Raw genomic sequence first — 27,830 nt, 5'->3', positions numbered from 1 at the left:
ACGTGATGGGAGCAACCAAGCGTGACTACGTGACTATGCGTGATTATGCGTGACTTTGCATGATACTGAACAGCGGTTGAAAACGCATATTGATGCGTTATTTTTACGCAAAAGATGGCGGACGAACTTTTAATTCACGTCGTCCTGTGTATGTTTGTGACAACAGGACTCTGCGCCTAAAAGGACCGAAAAAGTCAACGAAGGGTTACCTATAATATTACAAATTACCTTGAACTATTTAATTTAATCGCTGAGGGCTCAAAAAAGCTGAAAATGGCGGACGACGTAGAGGTCGAAGATTTTGAGATCACAGATTATGATTTGATGGAGGGAATGGGTCTGGGCTTTAGAAGACGCAAAATGACCCGAGAAGACGCCATCTATGGCATATGGGCAGACAGAGATTCGGATGATGATGACAGACCAAGTTTCTCGGGGAAACGGAAGAAGGATTATACAAAACCTCTGAATTTTGTCAGTGGGGGAGTTGTACAGAAAGGAAAAGATAAGAAAACAGAGGATGATGGTAGGTTTTCTACTCATCGATAAATATGCAAGTTATGGATTCCTCTTCAAAAGTGCCAACCAGCATTTAAAACTCTATATTAGAATGCAACTGTGCAATCAGTTTTAAAGGGGAAGTGAAGCCTAAAATTGGTATATTGTTTGCATTCATTTCTAGTTAGCTTTAGAGGAGTAAGATAAGGTGTCGATATTCATTTTCGTTCACTTCTTGTTTTTTATGAGAAAATTTGATTTGAAGTTGCCAATTTTCCCGCTTTTGGGACTGTAAGACCGTCGGCTCAAAATAGGTCAGCAGCGGTCATTTATGATGTCAGTGGTGGGGAACTAACTTAAGAAAAACAACTGTTACTATTTCATTTTTGTAATTAATCCCCATTACAAGTCACGCAACTTTGATAACTCCATAACCAAACCAAATTTCTGTAGGAAGAGTACGGGTTTATTATCTTTCTTCCCCACCAGTGACGTAAGAGCGAGCTAAAATGACCACTGACATCGCTTTTCTGAGCCGCTGTACTACGAGGCCAAAATACCACTTTAAACTATTTTTCCAAGGTGAAGTTGGGCCCAAAGGTTGAAAAAAAACCCTCGAACATTGCTATTTGAACTATAAGCTGCAATTTTAAAAATGGTTCATTTTTAGGCTTCAGTTCCCCTTTAAAGAAACAGTTGAATCTGTATTAAGCAGGCACCCGTGGGGAATGGCAGGGCAACGGCTTGATATAGGTTGACCGCTTAAATTATACGGGTTCCGCAGATTAGGGATATTCAAAAAAATTATAAACAATGCCACTTTATGCCATAATTGACCACTTAATGTACAGAATCTTGCTCGAAAATACTACTAACTCTGATTTTGGGAGAGAAACACGGATTAAAATTTACTTGAAAGATTATTCTTAGTTTTCTTTTAATTCACTTTGGCTCCTAGTGACCCTTCAATACAGGTGGAGGACACTAAGAGCAGGCTGTTGAGACTTTCAGACCAATACTCATGGTCTTAAAATAAATGAGGAGAATTTACAACCTTTCTATAATCAAGAAATGGATAGATATCCTAGTCATCTCAAATAAGGACGAATAAACCATAGGCCCCGTCCCCTGCAGGGTTAGGGGTAGGAGACGTTAATTTCCCACGCACGAGATTACTGTGTGGTTGATGTCTTCCCCTGGGTGGGATGGGTGGATGTTGGCCCTGAAAACCCCCTATGGGGAGTGGTCAAATATGTATGTAGGTATGTATGTATGTATGTATGTATGTATGTATGTCACTTGTTAAAGGATGACTTTGACTGCTTATTAGACAAGTAAAAAATTACAATGATTAATTTGACAACTGATGGCTTAATTCAGGGTGACTGCTTTATACAGTGCAGCTTAATACCGATTTGACTGTATTCATTAAGGGGGTCAGATAATATTGTTACACCAAGATTTCAATCTCGCTATTTAGAATGTTCAGTAACTTATAGAGGGGCTGTTCTTTGGAATATAATTATATCTAGGAATGCAGACATTTTTCATGCTACACGAAAGAGCATAGATTCAAAATTAAGTAAGGTCGTTGAATTTAAAGATTTTCATTTTAAGGTAACATCTGCCTCAACAGTTAATTTTTGTGATCAAGACTATTTTTATTTTTAATGATATCTTATGCAGATTATATCAGATATATTGTGCAAATTTTTATAATTATTAACTATTAATAATCTTACTCTATTTTGTATGTAAGTTAGTAATAGATATCAGTTTTAGGACTAGTTTAAATGCATGACCCCATAAGCGCAGAGCTTGAAACTCTTATCATGTTGAAATAAAGTTGATGTTATGTTATGTTATGTTAACAATTAGGCAATGAGATGTTCAGGTGAAAAGTCTTTCTAATTTCCCTTGAATGTTCCTTAAAAGCTCCCTCTTTTTGACCGCTTCTTCGTGAGCATCCTCCTCTGCAAGCTTGCCATTGCAACTGGAAGTTGAGATTTGGTGACCAGAATTTTGAGGCAAGGCAGGGTCACTTGGGGTCTGGCCATTGTTCAAAGCCCGTGCTTAAGAGACTGATTTTGTATTAAATTATGTGAACTCCTCTCTGTGAACCCCTCTCTCTTCATTATCCTCTGTCATTATGAGTACCCCTCTCTGTGAGCCCACCTCCTTCTTAGTGAGTCTCTCTCTCTGTGAGCCTTTCTCTCTTTGAGATCTCTCTGAACCCCTCTCTTTGTGAGCTCTCGTTCTCCAGTATGCTTCCATTCCTTCAGAAAGTTATGTAGTACATAACCCAGTTTTAGCTCACATCTAAGCATATTGTCCACACAAGGCAACTTCTATGAATAATATTCAGATCTGAAATGGATGTGCATTTTCAGCTTTGCAGTTTCGTGTTATGATTATTTTGATTTCACGAAATAATTTTTTATTTTTATTCTGCAGATGCTGCTAGTGTTGGTAGCAGTGCAAGTGAAAAAGGTCCAGGGTCTGGAAGAAATTCTCCAGTTGTCAGAGATAAGAAGCTTTTTAAGGGTACTGGAGTCAAAAAAGAAACTGGCCCTCTTGGTAAACTGAGATTCTAAAATATTAAATTGTACTCTATGTAGACTCTCAATTGAAGTAGTGTCGCCTGTATCAATGTTCATTTGTAATTTTTTTTTCTTTAGGGCCTCAGATGTTTGCCAAGAAGCTCTTAAAAACTTCTGGAAAGTAAGAATTGATTTACAGTGATGAATGTTGATTTGCAGCTAGAGAAACAATGGGACAAAATTCCCTATTTGATATTCGTCTTTATTCTCATCACTTGTCTGATTGATATTGTATTGATATCGTAAGGAGAAATTCTTTCTTGGTCGCTGGTGGGAACTGAAGGTTCTATTAACCACCTGCCAGCCTATAATAATAATTATAATAATAATATTTATATCGTGTGCACATCAAAAGCTTCTCGTGGCACTTTACAATACTATAAAATAATAAAATAACCTAAGGGGCCAACCATTTAACTTTTGAGGGGGGGGAGGGGTGGGTGATTTCTGGTCATCAAGAAATTTTTTTTTTTAGCAATCTGCCGTGCAGGATATTTTTTTCCAATTTTTTGGTACATTTTTTCTGTTACATTTGGGCTGCATGCAATTTTTTTCTTCCAACAAGCACTTACAGGAAATTTTTTTTCAAAATCACCCACCCCGCCTCAAAAGTTAAATGGTCAGCCCCTAATGCACACAGATAAAATTAAATCAAACAGAAGAGAATTACTAATACTATGGGAGGAAAATGAGCCCAACTTCCTCAAAGAATTATATTGTAAGGTGACTCTTGCAATGTTTTTCCTTCATAGTTACAACAACAACAACAACTTTATTCACCCTTATTCTTGAGAAGATTAAATTAACATCAAATAAAAAATTAAAACTAAGGGGTTGTTGGTTTCCTAAAATAACTAGAAGGTTAACAAGGCTAGGAAGCCAAATTACATAGAATGAATTACAATATTAAGGTCAGAACACACACGCACATACATGCACACAAACACACATATACACACACTGAATTGAACTATAAATAATTATGAATAAACGAAATTTACAAGTCGTGGAAAAAATATGATATAAATGCATAGATTAGAAAAGAAATCGTGAACAATTATGATAAAAGAAAAAAGCGTAGAACAACAAATAAACCACAAGATGGGCTAGGAAGAGACTAGTTACTCTGGGGAAAGAAAAAAAACCAGGGTAACATTAATACTTTTTACTTTATTATCACTAGGGAATTTGGATCATTTGAAAAGTATACTAAAGGGTTCGGCATGAAAATGCTTCAGCAGGTAAGGATATAGTAAGCTGCTGACCACATGGTGGTATCTCAACAGTAAGTAGAAACACTTCTCCAGTTAACCAGGGTTGTAGCTGAGAAATTACACAGCTGGCTGAAATTTCAAGTGAGTAGACTTAATAGTGGTTAACAATTGTAAGTGCTTAGAGGTGACTTGGGAAAAACCCTGTGTTACAAGTTCGATGGTTGAGTGGCAGGTGATTTGTAGTCTTAACAGAATGCAGGGTTGTCGGAACAGCAATGAAATGAACGTAGTTTCCACTTGATAAGCTTTACACTAGTACGTAACTCAGTAAACTTACATGGCCTCTGCCAACTTTGATCAACTTGTAAAATACACACAGCCTCTGCCAACTTCAATAAACTTGAGAATTACACACGGCCTCATCACACTTGACTAATCATGACTAATGACAACCAACTCTCTTCGCTTGTGAAAACTTAGTTAAAACTTCACTTAACCTACTTAATATAAACTTATGCGATAAAATTCTAGAACTTTCTGAAAAGGGTCTAATTATGGCAACATTACAAAACATACCGATTTTAGAAACAATTACATAATATACTAAAATAAACAAGTTATGACCTTTCGCAAAGCTTCCAGAAGGTCATGTATGTCACATGACACAATTTTTCGTAACACGCTGGTTAACTGAACTCAGAAATTATGCTGCCAGCTGAAATTTTAAGTGAGGAGTCTCAAAGGTGGTAAACAATTGTAAGTGCTTTACCAATTGCTGGCCAAAACTTCAGCCAGCAATTTTTGCTTTTTCATCTGGCAAATTTTGCCAACAGGGGGTGCCTAGTGACAACCCTGGTTAACTGAATTATGAACATTTTCTTTTAGATGGGTTATGAGCCAGGAAAAGGTCTGGGGAAGGATGGACAGGGTATTGTATATCCAGTAGAAGCTTTTAAACGTGAAGGACGTGGAGCATTGGGAAGTTATGGGCCGGAGAGAAGCAAGAAAGCTCAGGAGGTATGTGTGGAAAAATATAATCTACAGAAAAATTTTATTGTCAGAGGACCTCCTCGAGTCAGCTTGGCAATCTGGCAATAAAAGTTGTGCTTTTGTTTATGTGGGAAATTTCATCATGTAGAGTGGATAGGCATGAGGCAATCTGCATTTTTTTTTTAGACCTGACATGTTGACCATTGTAATTTTCAGTCAAATCCAGATCTAATTCAATTGCAAATTTGCTTTTTTACTGTCTAGAGTGTCTTTGCTGATATCTGAAAAAGTAAAGTTATGAATTACATGTGGAATAGACCATTTTACAGTTGTGTACTTAGTTGCCAAGCCTTTGATTTGAAGTGAGGCTGAGGGTGACATTGATGTGATAGAGACCAGTATCTAGTTAGCATGATAACAAAGTAATTTACATTTGAAAAGCAGCAACATCTGTATCATAACAAGGTCACCCTTAGCCTCACTCCTGTTCAAAGGCTTGGCCACCAAGTCCATAGCTAACTGGTCAAGGTTTAATAGTTAGAAGAGTTTTTTCTATCCACCTTTCAATGCTGAAAACTGAAAAACATTCTTGACCAAATACTCACAACTGTAGACTGACAATCCAGTCCATAATCCTACCTTTTACAAGAACAGAATCCAGAGTCTGTGGCAAAATTGTTAGTCAATATGCAGACATGGCCATTTTTCAAATAGGTGAATCCATTCTGAATCCATAAGCTATGTATCTTAACTATTACATATAATGTTTATTATAATTTAGGGTTGCCGGAAATTAATTGTTTGGTGACCAAGAACTCTAACAGCTATAACCTAAGGAAATCCCTGAATGTTGTACTTAATAGGCCCAAAACCAAACTGGGTTGTAGGTCCTTTGCTCATAGATCTGCAGTAGCATGGAATGCACTTCCCAATAATCTTAAAGATTCTCCAAATTTATCTATTTTTAAATATAACTTAAAACAATCCAAGCAAACTGTCATGAATATTAATTTTGAAAAGGGAGGTAATGTTATACAAAACATAAAACCAAATTTTCACTATTACTAAAATTTTATGGTTTACTTAATTTATTCAACTTATAAATTTTATCATATCTGTATTTTATATAATTATAGACTAATTAGTTTAGGCAGGTCCACATCAGCTGTAAAGTTGCGCAAATTTTAACCTGCATTATCAAATAAAGTTATGTATGTATGTATTCTGTAGTCCCTAAGTATTTTACTACCAAATTTGCTGATCGACAAATCTTTACACACTCTTTATCCTTGTGACCAAGCTGAGATTTTTAAATCCGTATCTATTTATTATATGATTTGATATTTTTGATATAAAAAAAGTTTTCATGTGACTATATTTCTAATAAAGTATTCCTCTTCAAAGTTACGGCCTGTTTACGATGAAGAAGAAGACGAGGAAGAAAAATTCAGAGAACAACTTCAACAATGGAAGAAAACAGAGGAGGTATTGAGGTGCTAACCTTTAAACTCCCAGGATCAGATTGTGAATTCTCCCATCTAGCTGCTACAGATTACCTTGTAAATTAGTTATGAGAATTTGATGTCAGATCAAAATATCAACTTTCCCCTGATAAGTCTCATTATTCTTGTCACTGGCTTGCTAGATAATGTGTGGATACTATAGGGAGAAATTACATGTTAATCACTTCTGGGAGCCAAAGGGTGAACAGGATTGTATGAATTAAAATCATTCATCTTAGAGGATTCCAACCCTTGCATAGAAGTTTCCCTTAATATTGCCCACATTCCCACCCCTTTGTCAAACAATGCCGCTTGTAGGAGGGGCAAAACTTAAATGTTCCAAATATGTCATTCTTACGCAGGGATATTCAAAGCCAAAGTATGTTTACAAAACAGTGGATGAGGTTAAGGTAACTAACTTTGTTTCACTTCTTGTGTTGTTTATAAGTAGTTTCCCTGGTAAACCTTTGCATCAAGCTGTATAGAAAATAGCTGTTCCCTAGATTATTTTTAAATTACATATAAGCACATCTAAAATAGTTTCCTTTTGTTCCAAAAAGGCTACAGGAGGAAGTAAAAAAGGACCATCGATATCACTGAAGCACAGCAAGATAAAGGTAATTATTGATTTCAAGAAAGAAGTTCTTCTTATACTGAGAATTGAAACAAAATCAGAGATTATAATTAGTTCTTATTAACCGAGCGGGAGGTCTGTATGTGAGAATCTTGACCAAGGTCACTAGTACAGACCAAACGCAGTGAGGTCTGTACCAGCGACCAAGGTCAAGATTCTCCCATACAGACTGACCTATCTTGGTTAATAAGATGTTTATTATATGGCTGTGTCTTCTATGCCAACTTTTTATATTCTTTGTACCTTTTTTTTCTAGACTGGTCTAGATGCCAGACTAGATGGGAAAGTCTAGACCGCTTTCAGTATTGATTTGAGCCAATCAAATTCATGAATTCGGTAGTTCCCAGTCCTTGTGAGACACAGCCATATAATAAAAGATTATAAAGCATCATTTCTTCAAGGCACGAAGTAACTACTGAGACAGAACTTTTGTCCACTTGTCAATTCATAGCTTTGAGCAAAAATTCTACACCTAAGGCAGAGAAACTTTAGAAACATTTCAAATGGACTGGAAACCACTTTTTGAAATGCTGTAAACCTGAAGACCTCTAATTTATTTATTTCATTTCTTGTTTATCATATTTAGGTTGTGGACATGACAGGACCTGAAACAAAGATCCTGACAGGTTATGGCTCAATTGCCCAACAACATGCCAAACCAGGAGAAGTCCCTCCAACCACTTCAGGTGGGTTATCAATCACCTTGATTATTTCTAGGTTGTTGCAGCACAACCAGTTTTAATCAGGCACCTCCATGACGCTTGCTAGTGTTGTCCTCTTAATAAAAGGTCAAGTCTGCACCCAATTTCTGCAACTTGTAGTCAAAATTCGTCTCATCATGTATGAGTGATTCTAATGTTTTTACTCATGTGATGTATTTGTTTTTTTGTTTATTTCCAGTACGTGATGCTGAGGCAGCCTTTGCTATGCCTGAGTTAACATACAATTTAAACCTCCTGATTGATATGGCCGAGACAGACATAGTACAAACAGACAGACAGTAAGTTGCATCTCACACTGAACTTATAACACTTAAATTAATGATTTGATCCCTAAGAGCGACTAGCATCTAATTTCTCCTTACAACATCACCCCTGAATCACACATTAAAGTCAGGAGAATAAAGGAAATGATCAGTAATAGAGAAGCTGTTGATTGTTCAACAAATTTCCTTGTCAGCACCTTAGGAAATGTATAGAGAATGGTATGGAGAATATGCATGCTGATGTTAGGGTTAAAAGAGTTAACTGTTCAATCAGTGGCTGCAGTATCTTACAATAAGGCCTTCACTTAGAGTGAGATGTGATTCATATTTGACAAGCATAGAAAAACAATACACATCTGTGCCCTTTTACAGAGATTCAAATCTCAGAACATCTGATTTTATGCTATTTGAATGACCTAAGGTTTGAATGCATGAGGGACACTCAGATTTTTTTGCTTTAGCCTATACTTGATACAAATGGGTAGAAAATTGCTTAAGTTATTGACTGATCTCAAAATTTGCCATCTTTTGCCTGTGTAATCTGCTTACAAGGCCCTAATCTTAGAAAGTACGTTACAATTTCAACCAAGTGGTTTCAACAAGTCCATTTTATGTGACTGAGGGAGTGGGCTGAGGCATAATGCTACACAGGTATCTTGCTGGGGAGAAGCCAAGCTGCTCTAGTATCATAAAATGTTACTTTTTTTTTTTAATCTTGACTAAGAGAGAGGGTGCGTGTACTTTAAAACTATCCCATCTCCTGGACACAGGTAGTCTTGTAAAAGAGTGGTATTTCAAGAATTCTATGATAATTTTCAGGTTGAAATTTGAGCAAGATCTTGTGGTAAATCTTAAACATGAAGAAGAGAAGCTCAGTGCAGTGCTGGAACGAGAAGAAAAGGAGATCAAGAAATTGATGGAGGTCATCAACATGATTGACAGGTATTTTTTTCGTGTGTGAATCTTTTCATGATTAAGGAATCAGGGGGATATGTTGACCAGTGATGGTTAGCACATTTGAAGACAGTTTTCAAAATGTTATATTCCTCTTTGGAAACTCAACGTGCAGTCAGGTGTCATGAATAATCAATAGTATCCATTTGGCATGGAAATAATTTATGCTCGGATATTTGCTGGCGGACTTTATATGTTCTGTTAACCGAATAGTTAATGGCTAAGAAGCGAAACTTTCAGGGAAAATGTGAAATTTTTGAGGACAATCTCTCAGCTAAAGACATTATCAGCCAACATGCCAGCAAGTCAGAAGGGGTTTTATTTATTTTATAACCCTCCCATTGATTTTCGTATTGCGTGTTCACAGCAAAATTTTGTAGACTTTTTTTGTACTTCCCAAAGCAGCATTTGAGATCAGCTTTTTAATTCCCCTGCCAGTCGAATCAGTAAGAGTTTGTTTTTCTTATATGTTAAGTAATAAAGACGAAAAAGTGAATCTCTTGAGTTGGCTTTTTGTCACTGGCTTTGTTTCTTTTCGACGGGAATAATCGGAAGATAAATATCGATGTAAATGGGGGCTATTACGTGATAACTGTCCGGTGATTTTGTACCAGGCGACTTAGAGAAGCCAACAGCGTCCCACAAAAATTAATGGGTGGGTTAATATCGTTATAACAACAGATATTCCTCAGTTTTAGCTGGTCAGGAGTATATTCGGTCGTGTTTTACCAATCGTACACAAGCATAAGTTTATGATGGATCATATTTTTATTTATACTTTGTACTAACAGAGGATAATTCATGGTTTCTGGAGTATACTTCTCTCTTAAGCTACAGAAACTTGAATAAGCTTTTTAGCAGCTGTAAAAAAATCACTCTTTTATTTTGACTTAACTTCTGATAACATGAATAAAGGGAATCGTCTTTGTTTGAATGCCACAGTTGCCGACAACAGTCACTGTCACCAGACGATGATGTTCTCACGCTTGACAAGTGCGAAGAAATATTTAATACTCTACAAGAAGACTACTATGAGGAATTTAAGGTGAATAGTGTTCTTGGTACCTTAACAGTTAAATAAGTAAGAACAAGTCGTCAATTAAAATTATTTATTTCGGGCTCAAAATATAACAAACTAAGATGATGGCTGCTGCAGGAAAAAAATAAAGGGTACTGAAGCCCGCGGTCCTCAGCGGCAAAGCCACTGAAGGGCGGGAAAACGAGTGATATTTGAAAAAATCCTTCTTTAACAAATAGAATTTGGGCTTGGCTGAAAGACAATGCTTCTTCTGTTTTGTTTTGCCTTTGTCCTAAGTGCTAAAGCATTCCTCTTCTCGATAATTCTTCTTTCTAGACTGCAAAAAAAGTCATATTTTTATATGTTTGTCGTTTCAGATGTATGACCTGGCATCTTTAGCTGAACCTCTGGTTTTCTCTTTGGTAAGTCGCACATAATTATTTGACTTGTTAACAAGTAACTTCTCCCAGCTATTTCAGTACATTTTCCTACAAATATGCGACGACGAATGACAAGCCTATCAGCCAGAAGGATGTTCTCTTGATAGAACAATAAATTATTTTGACTATGGACAAGGAAACGTGTGACAGTCAATTGACTCACTGACAGATGGCCGGTTGGACTGACTGACTTATGGATTGGTTTTATTAACAGAGTTGATGATGTCAATTGGCTGCCGTTAGTTCTGAAGCAGACGTTTCAAGCGTGAGCCTTTCGTCCTTCTCTTTGACGAAGGCTTAACGCTCGAAATATCAGCTCTAGAAAGTCTTGATGGTGGTCAATTTAGATTATTAACTCAGGTGATAAAACTTTATTATCTTGTAATACCGCACACCGACGCAGCACAGGTTCTTTAGGACTTGAACTTACCTCCTCTATGATTTACTGATTGTCTGTTTGAATTAAGAAGAAAATAGAAATTGGAAAAAAAAAATTATTTCATCTCCCAGGTGAGGAAGTATTTTGAAGGATGGAATCCACTTGTTAATCCTTCGCACGGTTTAGAAGTGATGGTCCGATGGCGAGAAATACTGGAGAGGAAAGAAGCAGAGAATTCTGCATTCAGTCTGACTTTGGCACAAGGGACGGCACATGGCGAGGAGGCGTATGTACAGATAAAGGTTTTCTCTTGTCATGTTTTTACTGTTTCATTGTTAAATCTTTCTTCACTGTCCTCTTTTCCTAGAATGAAGATGTATGACCGACTTGTGTGGGAAGTATGGATGCCCTTTCTTCGTTCTGTTATATGGTAGGTCTTAAACTCGATATGCACGCTGAATTTTACTGCTTTCGAATTTTGCTGCATAAGAATGGCTTGAATTTTTGTCCGTGTTGATAGAGAATAGGTATGTTTCTGCGCTTGTGATTGGCTGAAATTATCTTGCGTCTGGCGTATTTCCCACGCTTTTTTCAAACTTGCTCCACGCCTGAGCGTTTTGATTGGTTTAGAAAACTTGTGTCATCATCCTAACCAATCAAATCCAAGAGTACAACTAATCTTTACCAGATCCCTCAGATTTTTCAGCGATTTGGGCAGTTTGCTGAATTTTTTTCTTTGAATTCCGATTCACTCCTTTTAAAATGGTTCTCGCAGTGCTTGGTGATTGTGACTACTTTAGTTTTGGTGTAACGACGCGCAATAAAAAAGCGGTCTTATAATCAAAGTGTTCCTTTTCTTTTCAGTTCTTGGACTTGCCGCGAGTACGAAAGCATGCTAAACTTGATTAACATCTGGATACCAGTCCTCCCACAGTGGATATTGGAAAACATCAAACAACAGTTAATTCTGCCTCGTCTGCAGGTTAGATTCAAACAGCTCGTTTTCTTAAATCTGCATTGCCTTTTTGTCGGAGTGTTCTTGAACGAAGCAGTTTTTCTTTAACTTGGGGAAGCCATTTCGAATGCCTGACCCACTTTCGCAAAGATCGGATAGTTGGCGCGTTTTTGAAGAGGTCTGAGCTTTAGTCCAGGCTGAGTCTGAGTCGTTCTGATTTGTCCTTGGGGAAAACATGTAGTCTTTCTTTGCCTCTCTCCACCTAGGAGTATGAATCGCTTGAAGCGCTTGACTGTCAAACATATTCTTATTGTCAGTAGCATAGGAAATGTATAGATAACAGTATGGAGAATATAGATTGTGATGTTAGGATGAAGGAGGTTAATTGTTGTTATTGTTTTAAGGTGGAAGTAGATGCGTGGAATCCATTGACAGACACTGTACCTGTTCATGCCTGGATTCATCCCTGGCTTCCTCTTATGGGTATGTTCCTTAGCAACTGTTTCTTAGCAACGATTGATTAGGTCGTCAATTTAGGCCCCTGTAATCTGTCACGTTTTACGTACTGTTGTAATTAACTTGGCCGTAGATGAGACAAGGCGCTGAATGACTGCAGCTGAAAGTGGCTTTGAATAATATAAAGATTCTACCTGGCTTATGATTTACGTGAGAGTCAGTGCCACGCGCGAAAAGTGATCTGGGATGGCGTTGATTTTGCTCTACCAAGCTTTGTGATTGGTCCAGAAACTCCTGCCACCTTCTCAACCAATCAGATTCAAAGCCAAAAGCAGTCGCGACTTTGTCACGTGCGTTTTCCCGCGTTTTTTACCTTGACTTCTCATCGGCTCTTTGTTAAATTCTCTTCTGTTCTGCTTGGGTATTACGGTTGCTTTCGTTCGGATTTTACGACACGTTCGAGCGCTCGCTATTGTTTCGCTCTTACGGAGGGCGTATGCTCGTGACATTAGCTTTGAAACTCTTTTCTTTTCGGTGGCCAATTTACAATATCAACTCAGTTAATAAAACCAGAATTACCTTGTAACAAGAAATGCGACCGTCTTATTTTCGCTAAATTCTTGTGTTTGTCGCTTGTTTTATATCACACCAGTCATTACATGCGAGAACGTTTTTACATCGTAGGTGATCGACTCGAGCCGCTGTATGCACCAATCAGATTCAAGCTTGCATCGGCTCTAACCAACTGGCATCCCTCAGACCCTTCAGCCAAAATGATGCTGGAACCTTGGAGTAAGGTACTGACTTACTTCACTGGCAGATCCATAGTACAATTTCGTTCAATGAAATCAAGAAACACAGATCCGCTACTATACTGCCAAATTTTTTTTATATTTTTGCGTCACGTGACTAGGGAAACATAAGATAAATAACGCGTGCATTTTAACTTAATTTTATCATTTTAGCCTGGTTTGTTAGTTCTCAGTTTTAATTCCCGTTTTTCATTTGGATTTTGATGAGTAGGTAGCAATATTAATACTTCTGGGCCCAGTCGTATAAGGGGAGATAACATTATCCGAGGGATAAATCGCTATCCAGCGGATAACATTATCCGAGGGATAAATCGCTATCCAGTGGATAACTGATAGCAAAACACACTACGTTCCCCACCGGAGAGAGATTTTTTCAGTAGATCGCGTTATCCAACCTTCGAAAAACTGGAGCCAGGAGTTCAGCCTCGTGTTCATGTCACAAATGTTATGCACATTTTTTAGACCTTTTTCTAAACACTCACGTGAGCACATTTTTCGATCATTTTAAAGTGATAATAATACCTTTATTTACAATCAGCCAATAAAATTATCTAACATTTTTACACAACTTGATTCTAAAGCTAAGCCTAAATACTATGTGAAATCAATCTATAAATTAAATGAACAATGCTCAAAATCCAGCTGTAATAATTCTTTAAATAAGAATGACTGTAGCTTTCAAACCAAAATAAAATTCATAATAATAAGAATCACTTATATGATCAAGGAAGCTAAAAGAGCGTTTCAGTATTTACATAATTTACGTTCAAACATATTTAAAATACACACGATAAACCATGAAACTATATTTTACACATAACAGAAAAAGATTTTAAAAATTGCAGGACGTAGATTTTGGCAAGGCATCTATCTAATTCAAATGAATAAAGGCTGATAGTTTCTAAGGAAACTGTTTGGGGCTGCGTCGGTGAGGGTAACGAAATAATTTGGATCTATCAACAAAGTTGAAATGGTAAATTGGCCACCGTAACGATTACAAAAGCTGACGTTTCGAGCGTGAGCCCTTCGTCGGAGCGAATAGAGGAATTTTGGGTTGTGTTTTTCTCGTTGCCATGTTCCACCAATAACGTAGCTCCATTTTCTGCCTTTAAAGGCACACACAACCCACAATTCCTCTATTCGCTCCGACGAAGGACTATCGCTCGAAACGTCACCTTTTGTAATCGTTACGGTGGCCAATTTACCATTTCAACTTTGTAGATATATCCAAATTATCTAATTCAAAGTCCGCTTCTTGAACATTACTTTCTATTGTTCTTTTAACTGTTCTTGACCCTTTAAGACAGAGCAGGGCCGACCTAAGGATGGCAAAGGAAACTTTAGAACGTATCCAAGAGACAGTGGCGGCATAGTCCTCTCCTTTCTTTGCTGCGACTAGCTCTGCCAGCCTGTCATGGTATCTCTTGCACTCTTCTCCCATTCCGCCTGTTGTTGTAAAGACTAATGGTGTAAATGTTGCCTGTTCCACGCCCATCAATCTTTGCGTATAAATGTTTTCCTGAACGTTATAAAAAGAATACTGCCGTACAGTTAAACCTTACTTTTTCTGAGGGTTAAAACAATATTTCATTGACAAAAAAGCATTTTTTTTTTTAATTTGACAGGTTTTTTCCAAAGGTACAATGGATGCATTCATTCTTCGTTCAATTTATCCGAAATTGTCGCAGTGCTTGGCAGAATTCATTATAAACCCTCACCAGCAGCACTTAGGTATGTCACTCTTACAGTTGCAACCTCAAATAGTCAATTCTCCCCACTGACTTCCTTACATGTTATGAAATATCGACTGTGAGAATATAGTGTTTCATCAGGCGAGTCCTTTCATTTAGTCTTGTGGTCTTTTCTTGAATTTTTTATTCACTTCTGAGGTCGTTTGTCTATAAATCATTGATAGTTATTTATTCACTGAGTGGATCTTTTTATATTATTTCTTTTTTAGAGCCTTTTCATTGGGTCATGGAGTGGGAGGACATCATAACGCAGCAGCATTTCATCAGTTTGTTAGAAAAACATTTCTTTCCTCGTTGGATTCAGGTTTGTATCTAGGATATGGATTTGTGTGCTCCTCGCTTGTGAACAGAATCTCATTGGGGCTTCAATACGTGCGCAAAGCCCTCAGATTTCGAGCCAGCGTGCGACGTGCACGTGCGAGAGATCTGTGAGAGGTTTGCCAGAGTTTCATTTCTCGTGCCAAACAACTCACTGACTTCTAACTCGAATCTCGCTCGCTTTGCCATTCGTACCGCAGCGCTAATGAGTGCCTGGTCGTAGGCTACTGTCCTCCTGTGTTGTGTGACAGTTATACCCTTAGTACTTCTCACCGTTCACACTCTAATACTTTCCTGAGGGCTTCTTAATTTCCAGAGTTCTAGTGTTCAGGTTCTGCAAAGAGAGGGCTTTTAAGAGAGGAGAAAGGCTTAATACAAACTTACGAAAGGTCAAAATGCGCCAAAATTGTTTTCGTGTGAATTGTCCCTAGATTTTGATCAACATCTTTAACATTATACATTCGTTTGGTGGAAAACATGGAGTCTCTCACACACTTTCAGATGCAAGTATTTAACCGAATAAGGGTAAATATACCGTACTAGAGGTTATATTAAAGGAGAGAAAAGAGGCGGGGGGGGGGGTCCTTACAAAAACTTGGCAATTCAGACGAGACACGAAGGGCGTGACAGAGAAGGCAGGCTTATGAAAGCGTTTGCAGTATCATGGTACCTACAAAATTCATGGAAAGTCGTCGTCCGTCCCCCCCCCCTCCCCCTCCCCTCCGCTCTCGAAAAGTTAGGGGAGCGTTGATTGAGCTATCAAAAATGCATTGAAGAAGACTTTGCTGTTTTCCCTTGTTTTTGTTCTGATATTGTTTGTTTGCATTTGTGAACAGGTTCTTCGTGGTTGGCTCAGTGTCAGCCCAAATTACGATGAAGTGATTCAGTGGTGGGTAATTTTTTTTTTCAGCGTTTTAATCCTTTTACTTCCAAGATCTGATTGTTAATTCTCCCCTCTAGCTGCTACACATTTCCTTGAAAATTGTTTACAAGAATTTGGTGTTAGATCTGGGTAACAACTTCTCCGTGATAAGTTAGAGTATTCTCATTGCCTGTTTGCTGGGTAATGTATGGATATTATAGGGAGAAGTTACATGTTAATCACTTGAGATAGTTTAAGAGTTGTACGATTTTTTTTTTAACTACGATGTCGTCCTTGCGTCTTAAACTTCTCGAACAAGAGAACCAAAAGCGTGGCGTCATTAGCTCGTTCTAGCTCCACGCGAAATTTCAGTGGGTTTCTGAATAGACCACTTTCATAAATGGTTGCGGGATTAATATTCTTTTGTTTAAATTTAAATTAGCCCTACTGGCCTCGTTCTCCAGTACAAAATTCAAAAGAATACATTATCTCAAGCGAGGCCAGAAGGGCTAATTTAAATTTAAACAAAAGAATATTTATACGGCAGTCATTTATGAAAGTGGTCTATAGATGGTCAAAAAAGAACCCAACATAAAGTACTTCATGAAACTCCCAAACAGTTTTGTTTGGAGTTCGAGTCAATCTATCAATGAGTCTTGTAAATAATATTGCTTTAATTTATCTTCTATTTAGGTATTCAGGCTGGAAAGGCATGTTTAGTGATGATTTACTCAACCATCCAACCATCAAAGGTGAGTAATTTTATTTCTTTCATGTATTTGCGATATTTAATTTCACCATTATTGGCAGTAATGTCGCAATCTGATTGACCAATTTGCCGTTGTTCATAAGAGCATGGATAATGCTGCTCGCGTCATCGTGTCACGCAATGCCTCTGTCAGCGCTCAACAAAACATGAATGACTCAATTTTTTCGGAAGTTTGACGTCGATATTGTAGTGAAAAACAAATCGACAGTGGTTTAGCGAGGTTTTTACCCGTCATCACAGTGAAAATTTGGCGTTGGCGTTGTCGACAAGAGTACAGACCACGCTGAAGCAATGTCGATTTGTTAAACAGGCTGGCTAGTTGTCCGTGACTCTTGTGAGAGAATTTGGTCGTGGCAACCTAAAAGCACGCCATCTGGTTATTAAAACGTCCACGCTTGCGCCGCCGTTTGACCGCTGTGTTCTTGTATTAATGTTTGACGCGCCCTCAGATTTAGCAATCTGATTGATGTTGGTCAAAGAAACCTAAGCTAGGCAATAAAGGAAAAGTTTCAAAAGACAACATTTGCAACATTTGTTTATTTTCAGTTCAATTCAACCGTGCACTTGACGTCATGAACCAGGCTGTTACGTCACCAGGGGGCGTTCTTCAGCCAGGTGCCAGGGAGAATATTGCCTATCTCACCAGCACTGAGAGAAGGTCAGGTTTGACTTTGAGCAGTTTTCAGTTTAGTGTCAAAAGTAAAATAGGATTGCGGTTGTTTTCTTTCACTTCACTCCGTGATCTAGAAAACTCGCGCCACCTTCTCAAACAATCAGATACAAATCTAAAACCGGTCATGAAATCCGCGTTTTCCGCACTTCAAGTCTTTTCACACACTCTGTGATTGGTCTAGAAAACTCGCGCCATCTTCTCAACCAATCAGATATGAATCTAAAACCAATCGTGGAACCCGCGTTTTCCCGCGCTTCGGGTCATTGACACGTTTGAATTTGAGTTCTTATAAGTTCCCTTTAACATTTTCCTTTCTTTTGATTGGCCTTCTCTGTTACTATGAGCTTGGTTTTACGGCTTTCAATTAGTAGCCCCTCCGATAACTTTGCTCCAAACCTTAGTCTTCGTCTTTTCTTCTCCTGAAACTTTCCTACTTTAGCCTATTTCCGCATAGTGCTAAATCCATTTTTTCTTTTGTCTTCTCTAGGAGGGAAGCAGAGGCGGCAGCCATGGCAGCAGCAGTTGAAAAACAAAAGGTAGAAGCACCATGTTCATAAATTTCTATGGTCAGTTGTGTGGAGAATTCGATGTTTCATCAGCGGGACTCCTAGTTGATAACATTGTTGATACCCATGGATTGCGTGATTACAACGACGGTGATTCTTTGAGAAGAAGTGTAATCCTGACGTCACTTGTGGGTTTAGTTTTTTGCTTCTCGTCCCTGCTCCGAGGGTTTTCTCCGGGTCCTTAGGATGCCCTCCTTCCACTAAACAAACATTCCAAATTCTAATGCGACCTGGAAACAGTAGACAAGAAGAACCACAGTGTGGAATGTCCACTGCCAAATTACCATTATTTTCGTCATCGTTATCGTTTTTATTCTCATTCATGTTCTCCTCATGAGAATTATCATTCTTATAATTATTATTACTATTATTATTATTATTATTATTTGTTATTAATATAACCTTTTCCACCACAGGCTGAGGCAGCTCGCACTTTAGCCGCATCTCAGAATGTTCCGTCAAACTTCAAAGATCTTATACAAAACTTGGTAAGTCGCGTGAGCCATTTCCGTCCATTTAATTGCTTCACGTCCATAATTTACAATCCACTTCGATCTTCTTCATTCCTTGAGCATCCTGGTACTCTTTTCGTTTTTTCTTCGCACTTATTGTATCTCTATCTTGCCAAACTGATATTGTGGTTGCACTCAACTATAAGGTAACTTAACACTCTTGGAAAAAAGACGTTTGAAAAATATTTACGTAGCTCTGAAGTCCGCAATTCTTTTCTTAGTAACACCTTTATTTCGTCATATGTAATCGCTGTTTGTCTGTAGGCCGAAGAAAACAACATTATATCAATGCCAGTTCCTAATCGACGTTTTGTTTCTTTGTCTGTAGGCTGGATAAAACAATCTTCTACTTGTGCCAACTGTTAATCGACGTTTTGTTTCTCTCTGTAGGCTGAGGAAAACAATCTTATATTCATGCCAACTCCTAATCGACGTTTTGAAGGAAAAGCTCTGTACTCGCTTGGTAAAGTGACGCTATATATTGACAGAGGAGTTGTGTTTGTAAACACACAAGGCGTTTGGAAACCTGTATCATTGCAGGACTTAATTAGTTTGGCAAAGTGATGGAGTGTTGTAGTTGGAAAGAAGGGCTTTGTTTTTGAGAGGAAACTCACTGCTGTTTTGCGCCAGTTGTTAGAGCTTTCGAAATACCGCAAAAGAAAAATTGTGGAGACTATTGAGTAGTGCTAGCATATAGCAGCCACTCGAGGTCCCAGCTGTCAACAAGTGGAGGTAACCTGCAATGGACTTGCATCTCAGTAAGGGGGAGAAACATTAAACCCGGTCACTTCATGCTTAAGAAATCGGTATAAGCTCTTAGCTGAATGGGCCATTCACCCCCCTAAGACCAAACCACTTTCAGTAGAACATCAGGTGTAATCACTGTAGTGGATTCAGGAGGAGGGTTGGCCAGTCTAGACCCCCCCTCCCCTTTCATCCCATCAGACCTGTTTTTTTGTTTTGTTTTTTTGTGTGTGTGTACCAAATCTCTAGCAACTACAGGGTTGCATGTTACAACAGAACACTTTATGAAGTATTTAAGAACTACTATTGGTGTATAATTTTTAGCTAGTGTAGGATATAGGGTTAAAAGAACTATCTGTTTTCTAAATCAACTTTGGACCTTCATAAAACTCCTTGATCTGTTAGCATTCTGGCAAGCCCAAATTATATGCACCTCTAGGTGAGTGTTTCTTCGCCTGCGGGGAAAGTATGCTTGGGGCAACGCGAGCTAGCGAGAGGTCTGGCAGGGGTCTAGGACTGATTATTGGTGCAAGACCCCAGCAAACTTTTCCCTAACTCGTCTCAAATCATCCCAAAGAAACGCACATTCTGCGGCACTAAAATATTCAGTGAGCTAAATGTTCTTTCTGTCATACACAAGAAACTTTCATCGTGAACGCACTTAGCAAAGTACTCGGTACATATTTAAGAGCTTTTTTGTGTGGAGGCACAGTGGCCTCATGGTTAGTGCGCTTGACTTCGGATCGAGTAGTCCGGGTTCGAGCCCCAGCCGGGACATTGTGTTGTGTTCTTAGGCAAGACCCTTTACTCTCACAGTGCCTCTCTCCACCCAGGTGTGTAAATGGCTACCGGCAGTTTAATGTTGGGGGTAACCCTGCAATGGACTAGCATCCCATCCAGGGGGGAGTAGAAATACTCCTAGTTGCTTCATGCTACAGAAACCAGAGTTAAGCACCGGCCTAATGGGCCACTAGGCTCATAAACAGGCTTTACTTTACTATTTAAGAGCTTTTAATATTTACTGTCAGGTTGGTTTGTTCACATACAGTTTTCCAAAATTACACTGTTATTCCTTGCTCAGATACAGTTTTATGTTCAGTACTTTGTTAAAAAAAGTTTGTTACCTCAAGATCAATAATATTATTTTTAATGGAAGACCTTGTACTTCAAGCATAAATAAGATTTTAAAAAAAATTATTTGTTAAGTTATTCTTGAACATATGATAGCATTATCTGTAAATAATGCTACTCGTATATTGACAATGAGGACAGCTGCATTAAAACTTTTTGGTTTTTGCCAACTTACAGTGTTTCCCCAATAAGACCCCCCTGCCCTAGCTGAGTTTGTAAAGTGGTCAACACTGAATTAAAAGGGACACTGGAGCACAAATTAAATTGGGACGGGGGGGGGGGGACTTGCAAGCAGCTGTCTGTAGAAAAAGCTTTTGTAGAGTTCTAGAGCCAAACCTTTCATAACATTTTGGCAAGGGGGGGAGACTAATGCCCCCTATTCCCCATGTCAACCCCCCCTCTGTGCTGGCCCTTCCTGGTTGATTTATATCAGTCTTTCAATTCTATGAACTGGATAGAATAATTTGAATGTGGTTTGACTAAATTAGACACATTTTGGTAAAAATGAAATATCTACCAGGGGAGTACAATCTGAGTACTTTTTACTTCAAGTAATGAGCCCTTAGCCTTCTCATGAGTTTGCATCGCAAAATTTTCAATGGACCTTTCTTGATCTTGCGGCCACAAGGAAGCAAAGTACATCTCTTATTTAGACAGCCTGATATTTTCCTTTCCCTCTAGAGCTAACTGTATCTGTTATAACTACCATACAGGTCTATTTACATCTTTAACTTGGGATACATCACTTAATTGCAACCCAACATTTTATCAGTTGGAAGAACAAGTCATAGAATACTCTCCCCCCCCCCCTGCCCCCCTCAATACAAATTGATACTCTCACAATTTGACACCACTTGTTATGCCATCTCAACCAATCTGCTCACAGTTCATTCTAGGAAACTCCAGGGAGAGCACCACCTTAAGGCTTTGGGTGAAACTGAATGCAGTGTAGTCCAAAATTTTTTAACACCTTTGCCATCTAATACTCTCAAAAAACAACAACCCAAGCAGGCAGAACATGCACTTGTACCTTTAACTGAAATTTAAATTATAACTACATGTGTGACTGTACAAATAGTATATTTATCTACGTTAAGATTCCTCTATGTTTTCGGTATCACTTGACGAGGCATCAGAGCCCTGTGCCGTAGACCTTCTCTCTTCAAGTTTCTTCTGAATGATCTCCAGTCTTTGTTTAATTGAAACAAAGTCAAATGTTCCTCTTTTCTCTCCAAAGGGATCCTGAGGGGAAAAAAATACATTTCTAGTAACTAAAGAAAGAATGCACTGATGGTGCACTGTGTTTGTAGTTTACACATGAGGTTTCCTGTCCGTTGATATTATTGGATGGGGTCTAGCAATGATAGCAAGAATAATCAAGGCCAAGGTTTTTGTTATCTGCCAAAGCTGAGGGCTGGGGTAGATAGCACAACCAAAGGCCTTGATATTTCTGTTCATCAGGCAATCTATTATGTATAGAATATATTTACAGTGGGAATGATGTAAGGGAAATAGAACAGAAACAGAGCTAGCAAGAATTGTTGCATGCTTTTTGCTAAACAGAATTAAGATTGTGATACAGATGTGTAGTAATAACACTTGGTAGACTGGCCCACCTTGACAAATAACTAATTTTCTTTGTTAAAATGTAAGTCTACCATGACCATACAAAATTTGAAAGTGTTCAAATTGAAGATTTTAGCTTAAGCTTTCTTTTAGGTGGGAAGAAAACTATCTTAAACCAATTATTAATAAGGCTTTCCAATGTTTGCCCAAAAGTTGTCTTCAATTCCATGCAAGAGTTGGGATCAAGCCAATTTTGCTTAAATTTTTCACTGGTTCACCGATGAAATGCAAAATCTTAATTGCAAACCCATTGTTTGCTGTTAATTACTAATAAATGTCTACTAGTTAGTCCTTACCAGCATGTTTTGTCCATTTAGATGTGAGTTGTCATTGATAACTGACAAGTAATAATCATAAAACTCTGGGAATGATTTCTCCATCACATCTCTGAAAAATTGATCAAAACAATAAATCAATTTGATTTTTTTGCACCAATTCGACTTTCTTAAAAGTGAATAACAGTCTGCATTCTACATGTTTAGACACAAAACAGGTCAGTCTGCATTTTACATGTTTAGACACAAAGCAGGTCAGCATAGTTGAGTACATAACATAAAAGTTTGTTTTTTGTGGAATTCCATTTTCCATCCTCATTACCAAAGGAGTGGGCAGAGAAAATGTTACATACGGCATTTTTTCAAGAACATTTACTCCTAGAAGTCATAGATTACCCGACTGCTGCTTTCCCAGTTTATCTCCAAAAATATCAAACATGGTCTACAGTTTTGCTTTGACACTACAGTGCATTAGGCAAAAAGTTTTCTTTCTAGCAATTACAACTTACACCCTAACATCGGTAAGAAAGTTGTCCACACCATTCTCTAGACATTTCCAATAGTGCTTACAAGAAGAATTTGCCTTAACAATCAAAGTATTTTTAGTTTGTGATCGTTTCCTTTATTCTCCTAACCTTAATGTTTCAATCAGGGATGATATTGTTGGGAGAAATTGGATGTTTATCACCCTGGATGACAAAAGTTAAAAGACTTACTTGAGTGCTGATGGACATTTTAGTTTGCCTTCCAGCATGTCACAAACGGCCACCCTGAGGCTTTCATGTTGGATGCATTCATTATACCTCTTGGAGTCCCCTGCTTGCCTTTCCTATAAAAAGTCCACAATGCTGAAGTGAGAAACCCATGTTTATACTGTACAGAGATGAATTTAAATATGCACACAGACCAAAAGGGACTGAGGTTTATCACACTCTCCATGGTGCAGTTGTATAAAGGGTGAATAACACTATCCAACAGATAAATTGCTATTCAGTAAATAAGTGATAACAAAATGTCACAGTTCTACATTATCCACTGGATAAAGATTTATCCACTGGCTGGCGTTACCCAACCTTTGAACAACCAGGGCCAAGACATTAACCCTTCACACTCTACCATCAGTATACAGTAAAAACCCACAAGTAAGAACCTACATTTTTAGGAGTTACCCTAAACAGGTTCTTATATAAATGGTACTTAACAAAATTTTAGGCTATTTAGGTTCTTAAAACAGGTTCTTATTCTTGGAGAAAAACACTCCTGCATAACAAGTTGGTAATTGTCCTATATTTTAATTTTATTCACCACACCACACCTACCCCACCCCCCCCTCCACAAAAAGGGAAATAATATAAATTTGTATATTTACATCTATTACAGTAAGTAATTTCAGTGTACCTGTAATGTACTATATGATTTTAGAAAATAAGAACCTATTTTAATTTTCTTAGGCTAAATAGGTTCTTGTTTATAGGGGGTATAAATGGCAAATTTTAGGCTAACAGGTTCTTAATTCTTAGGTTCCTACTTGCGGGTTTTTACTGTATACATATTCTCCACACTGTTCTCTATATGTTTCTTATGGCACTGACAAGGAGAATTTGTTCAACAATCAAGAGCTTCTTTAATTGGTGATCACTTTCTTTATTCTCATGACCTAAATGCTTGATCCAGCAGCAAGACTGTCGGGAAAATTGGATGTAAGTCACTCTTAAGGTGAATAGCTTCAACATCCAAGTGTATTACCAATACATTTTAAGAGAGCTCAAAACAGAATTGTTTGGTCCAGACTATAGCATACTAATCATGTAGCTACCTAGTCTCTCACTGTAAACCTCAGCCATCCAAAATTTGTCACCTTACCTACTTTTAATTTCACAGTCCTGAATTTATATTTGCACAAACCTGTTCAAATCCTGGTTCATTGTGGTATGGTTTTTCATTCAACAAAGACTGAATTGAGATTAATACACTTGATAGAGATTGTGCAGGGCTCCAGGCTGGACCAGACCATGTCCTATTCAAAAAAAAGAAGATACATTCAAGACTGTAACACTTCTATTGTTTCTTTTAAGTGTCTCCTTTAATCCTCGTTGTTTAATTAAGAGATTTTTAAATTCCCTCCCTCAAGATGAAGTAAAGTTTTCAGTGGAATAAGCTGAAATTATTTGCTAAGCTTCAATGTATTCTTTGTGATAAACAAAGAGTTTCTAGTAGATAAAATAGAGCTCTCTCCTGATTGAAAAAAGATAAAACTGCAAACATGTTGTTATCTTGATTTAGCTAGGACGTCATTTTCTACCGAAAAACTTGTTCCATATTGTTAGCATCTACTGCAATGTTTTGACCACTAACTGCTGCTAGTCTTCAGCAGGTGCTGACCTGCACTGTGGAAATTGATGGAGATGTAAAAATGTAGGACTAAATATGTAATTTTCTTTTATCAACAGAGCTGTTGGTGCAGTGCAGCATTCATCAAAACATTATTGTAAACTATCAGTGCAGATTGTCTATTGAGAAACCAGTAAACATTTTAATAAGTACTGATTGATCTACCTGTAATTGTTTTTAACATTTTGAATCAACAGGGAAAAAAGAACTTACCCCAGTATACTCAAGCACACTTTGCCATTTCTGTACAAGTTTGGGTTAAACCTGACTTGCCCTCCCCCTGTTGTCATTAATTTGACTCTGGGGGGTCTGATGGGGTAATCAGGAGGACATCGGATCAGGAAATAAAAGAAGCCTCCTTCATAGGGTGTATCAAATGGGCCTGTGATTAGAGCATGAATCTGGACAAAACAGAAATTATAATGTGAAATTTACAAGTAGGAGTGTGAAATAAAACAAAGGGATGCAATGTCATAGTTAAGTCTTGCCAAGTGGCACCAAATAATTGTCAGATTTCCCTGACAGTTTACCAGTACCTATTCATTAATGCCATTCATTAATCCTCGACACCCTAACATGAGTATGCACATTCTCTATATTGTTCTCCAAATATTTCCTAAGGTGCCAACAAGAAGAATTTATCTAACAATCAGGAGCTTCTTAAGTTGACAATCATCTCCTTTATTCTCGTGACTTTTATGTGTGATTTAAGGGTGATATTGAGAGATCAGATGCTTGTCGCTCTTAGGATCACAGGGTTAAACATCACAGTACTTGAAATACTGTATGCACTTGATGACACAAATAGATTTCATGTTGTCGTGGGTCTGCTCAGTAATAAATTGTAGATGACATCAAAATGCGGTGAAAATGCAAAAGGGGAACATGAGGCCCAGCTGATTGTGTCACTGTAAGAGCAAGGTTTTGTCCAAGAACACAACATAATGATTTGGCTAGAGATCAGACCAAGACCAGTGGTCTAACCGCTAGTTCACCGGTGCAGGGCTGCACACTAACAGTAGCCAACTAGGCAAAGACTACAAGAAATTCAGTTTTGGCTGGTGGTTTTCGATTTCCACTTTCCAGTTTGGCTATTAAACAAACTGAAATTGTTGTAACATCTAAGTCATCACTAGCCACTTGGCTAGTAAGTTGAAAAGTTAGTGTAAACCCCTGCCAGTGATATCTATCATACAAGGCATCCCAGGTACAGCTTGTGTGAAAATATGAGCAAAACTTCAAACCTGCAAATTTTCATGCTAGATTACCAAAACACACATCCTGATTTCCATACCAATCTCCCCGTGTAACCCAGCATCATTTGACAGAGTACAAACCTTTGTAATGTCTTCTTTATCTGGAACAATACACATACCAGGTGGAGGTTCATTGTAAATGCTCATAATATCCCTAAAAAAAAGAGAGGAGATGGCTAAACAGCTGATGACAATTATATGCAAGATATTACTCAAAGTTCCACAAATAAAACCTTTGTTCAGAAACCCTGGAGATGAATAAGCCCTCTAGAGCTCATTAAACATTTATGGTAGTTCCAAGTAAGAACACCCAGCTAGATTATCTTCCTACAATCTGAATGAGTAGAACTTCACCTGTACCATTGAAAGTGCAGTGGAAAGACATTGAAGAAGACAGCTGTTGTAAATATATGACATAGTGTCAAAAATGTGAGATAGGTACACTGGGGCTATTGTTGAAATGCATATCTGACTGCACTGTAAAAACCCCAATGGGGATGCTTGTGACCATTTCTAAGTTGAAAACACCCTCACTTTGAAAATGAAGCTGGTTGGTACAAGAGCTATCTTAAAAAATTGAGCAAAATTTGCTCATAAAAAATCATTTTCAAATCAAAAGTTTAACACTGACTCTCATATTAAACCAGGGCTACATGCAACTTAATAAAGGCTTATTGGACTGCAAGTGTGGTAACAGGAACACTTATCCATATTAAATACACACGTCGTTGCTGGGAGAAGCAAATTCCCAGAGAGGTGCACAAACAAATTGTGGTCCAATAGTGGTAACCAGTTCATGACCTTTCGGGTAAAATGAAAGCTAAAATATGTTTAGAAACTATCAAAATCTGAATCAGAGACACAGGGTAAAATTGCTTTTTCAACTTATTGTTTTTCTACATTAAATTAGGGTCCAAAAATATTATTTTGTGAGGTGACTGTCTGATGGTAAAAATGCAACAGATATGGTAACTTCTTGAACAAGTTTATCGTAGAAATTCGTTAAGTCTGATTTTTTCGAGAGGGTACCTTCATAACTTGCTTTCCAAAACGCAACAATAAGCTCGTTTTCGAAACATAAGACTTGTCATTCAGTGTCGAAAGTAAATAATTCGGTATTTAATTCCTCTACCAGCTGTAAAGGTGAAGAGAATTTACCGAAAATTATTCTAAACTTATATGGAACCGCATAAAGGGATGTAAAGACGAACCATGCCCCAGTGAGTTAAATAATGCTCTACGATGCTAACTGTCGTAAAAAATTTCCTGTTCCTGAGTTAAGTTGAGAATTTGTGAAGTGGTCAACTCACCTAATCGAGCAGTGTACAGAATCAGTTGGACAATAAAACCATGAATTTACCTTTTGATTCTCAGAACACACTGCGGTGTAACACTTTCTTTTTCCCAGTCCTTGGAATAAACGGGATCCCATAACATATTCGAGGTTGATGCCAAGAACATATCTTCTTCCGCCATGTTGAACTTAGCACTGGAGAGTGCGCATTAAAGAAAATTACGT

The 27,830-nt window shown here is 37.9% G+C and overlaps 2 protein-coding genes across 3 annotated transcripts; one reads left to right on the top strand and one right to left on the bottom strand.

Moving 5' to 3' along the window:
* The first annotated feature begins 89 nt into the window (after positions 1 to 89).
* LOC111323466 (tuftelin-interacting protein 11-like) lies at positions 90 to 20,937 on the top strand. Of its 2 annotated transcripts, XM_088741674.1 has the most exons (26): positions 93 to 526; positions 2,953 to 3,075; positions 3,177 to 3,219; positions 4,282 to 4,339; positions 5,198 to 5,329; positions 6,707 to 6,787; positions 7,167 to 7,214; positions 7,365 to 7,421; positions 8,025 to 8,124; positions 8,339 to 8,438; positions 9,243 to 9,365; positions 10,320 to 10,422; positions 10,773 to 10,817; positions 11,346 to 11,500; positions 11,582 to 11,644; positions 12,079 to 12,196; positions 12,574 to 12,652; positions 13,310 to 13,422; positions 15,063 to 15,168; positions 15,398 to 15,492; positions 16,343 to 16,395; positions 17,062 to 17,120; positions 17,684 to 17,795; positions 18,298 to 18,346; positions 18,793 to 18,864; positions 19,279 to 20,937. In XM_088741674.1, the coding sequence occupies exons 1-26, from the start codon at positions 274 to 276 to the stop codon at positions 19,450 to 19,452; spliced, it is 2,514 nt and encodes an 837-aa protein (XP_088597800.1). In that variant the 5' UTR covers positions 93 to 273; the 3' UTR covers positions 19,453 to 20,937. The 2 variants fall into 2 exon arrangements, 1 of the variants encoding a protein (XP_088597800.1); XR_015994199.1 differs by lacking the exons at positions 18,298 to 18,346; positions 18,793 to 18,864; positions 19,279 to 20,937 and having other exon boundaries at positions 90 to 526; positions 13,310 to 13,424; positions 15,064 to 15,168; positions 17,684 to 17,764.
* LOC111323467 (ubiquitin-conjugating enzyme E2 Z) lies at positions 20,763 to 27,830 on the bottom strand. Its single transcript, XM_022926822.2, has 7 exons — positions 27,672 to 27,830; positions 26,393 to 26,465; positions 25,269 to 25,456; positions 24,570 to 24,681; positions 23,381 to 23,493; positions 22,686 to 22,776; positions 20,763 to 22,005 (listed from the first exon to the last, which is right to left on the bottom strand). Exons 1-7 carry the CDS (start codon positions 27,785 to 27,787, stop codon positions 21,856 to 21,858), a joined length of 843 nt encoding a protein of 280 aa, XP_022782557.1. The 5' UTR covers positions 27,788 to 27,830; the 3' UTR covers positions 20,763 to 21,855.

This window comes from Stylophora pistillata, chromosome 12 (genome assembly GCF_964205215.1).
Source record: "Stylophora pistillata chromosome 12, jaStyPist1.2, whole genome shotgun sequence".
Classification (NCBI taxonomy): Eukaryota; Metazoa; Cnidaria; class Anthozoa; order Scleractinia; family Pocilloporidae; genus Stylophora; species Stylophora pistillata.
Note: the sequence above shows the minus strand (reverse complement) of the source record. Positions and strands in the feature narration are given on the sequence as shown.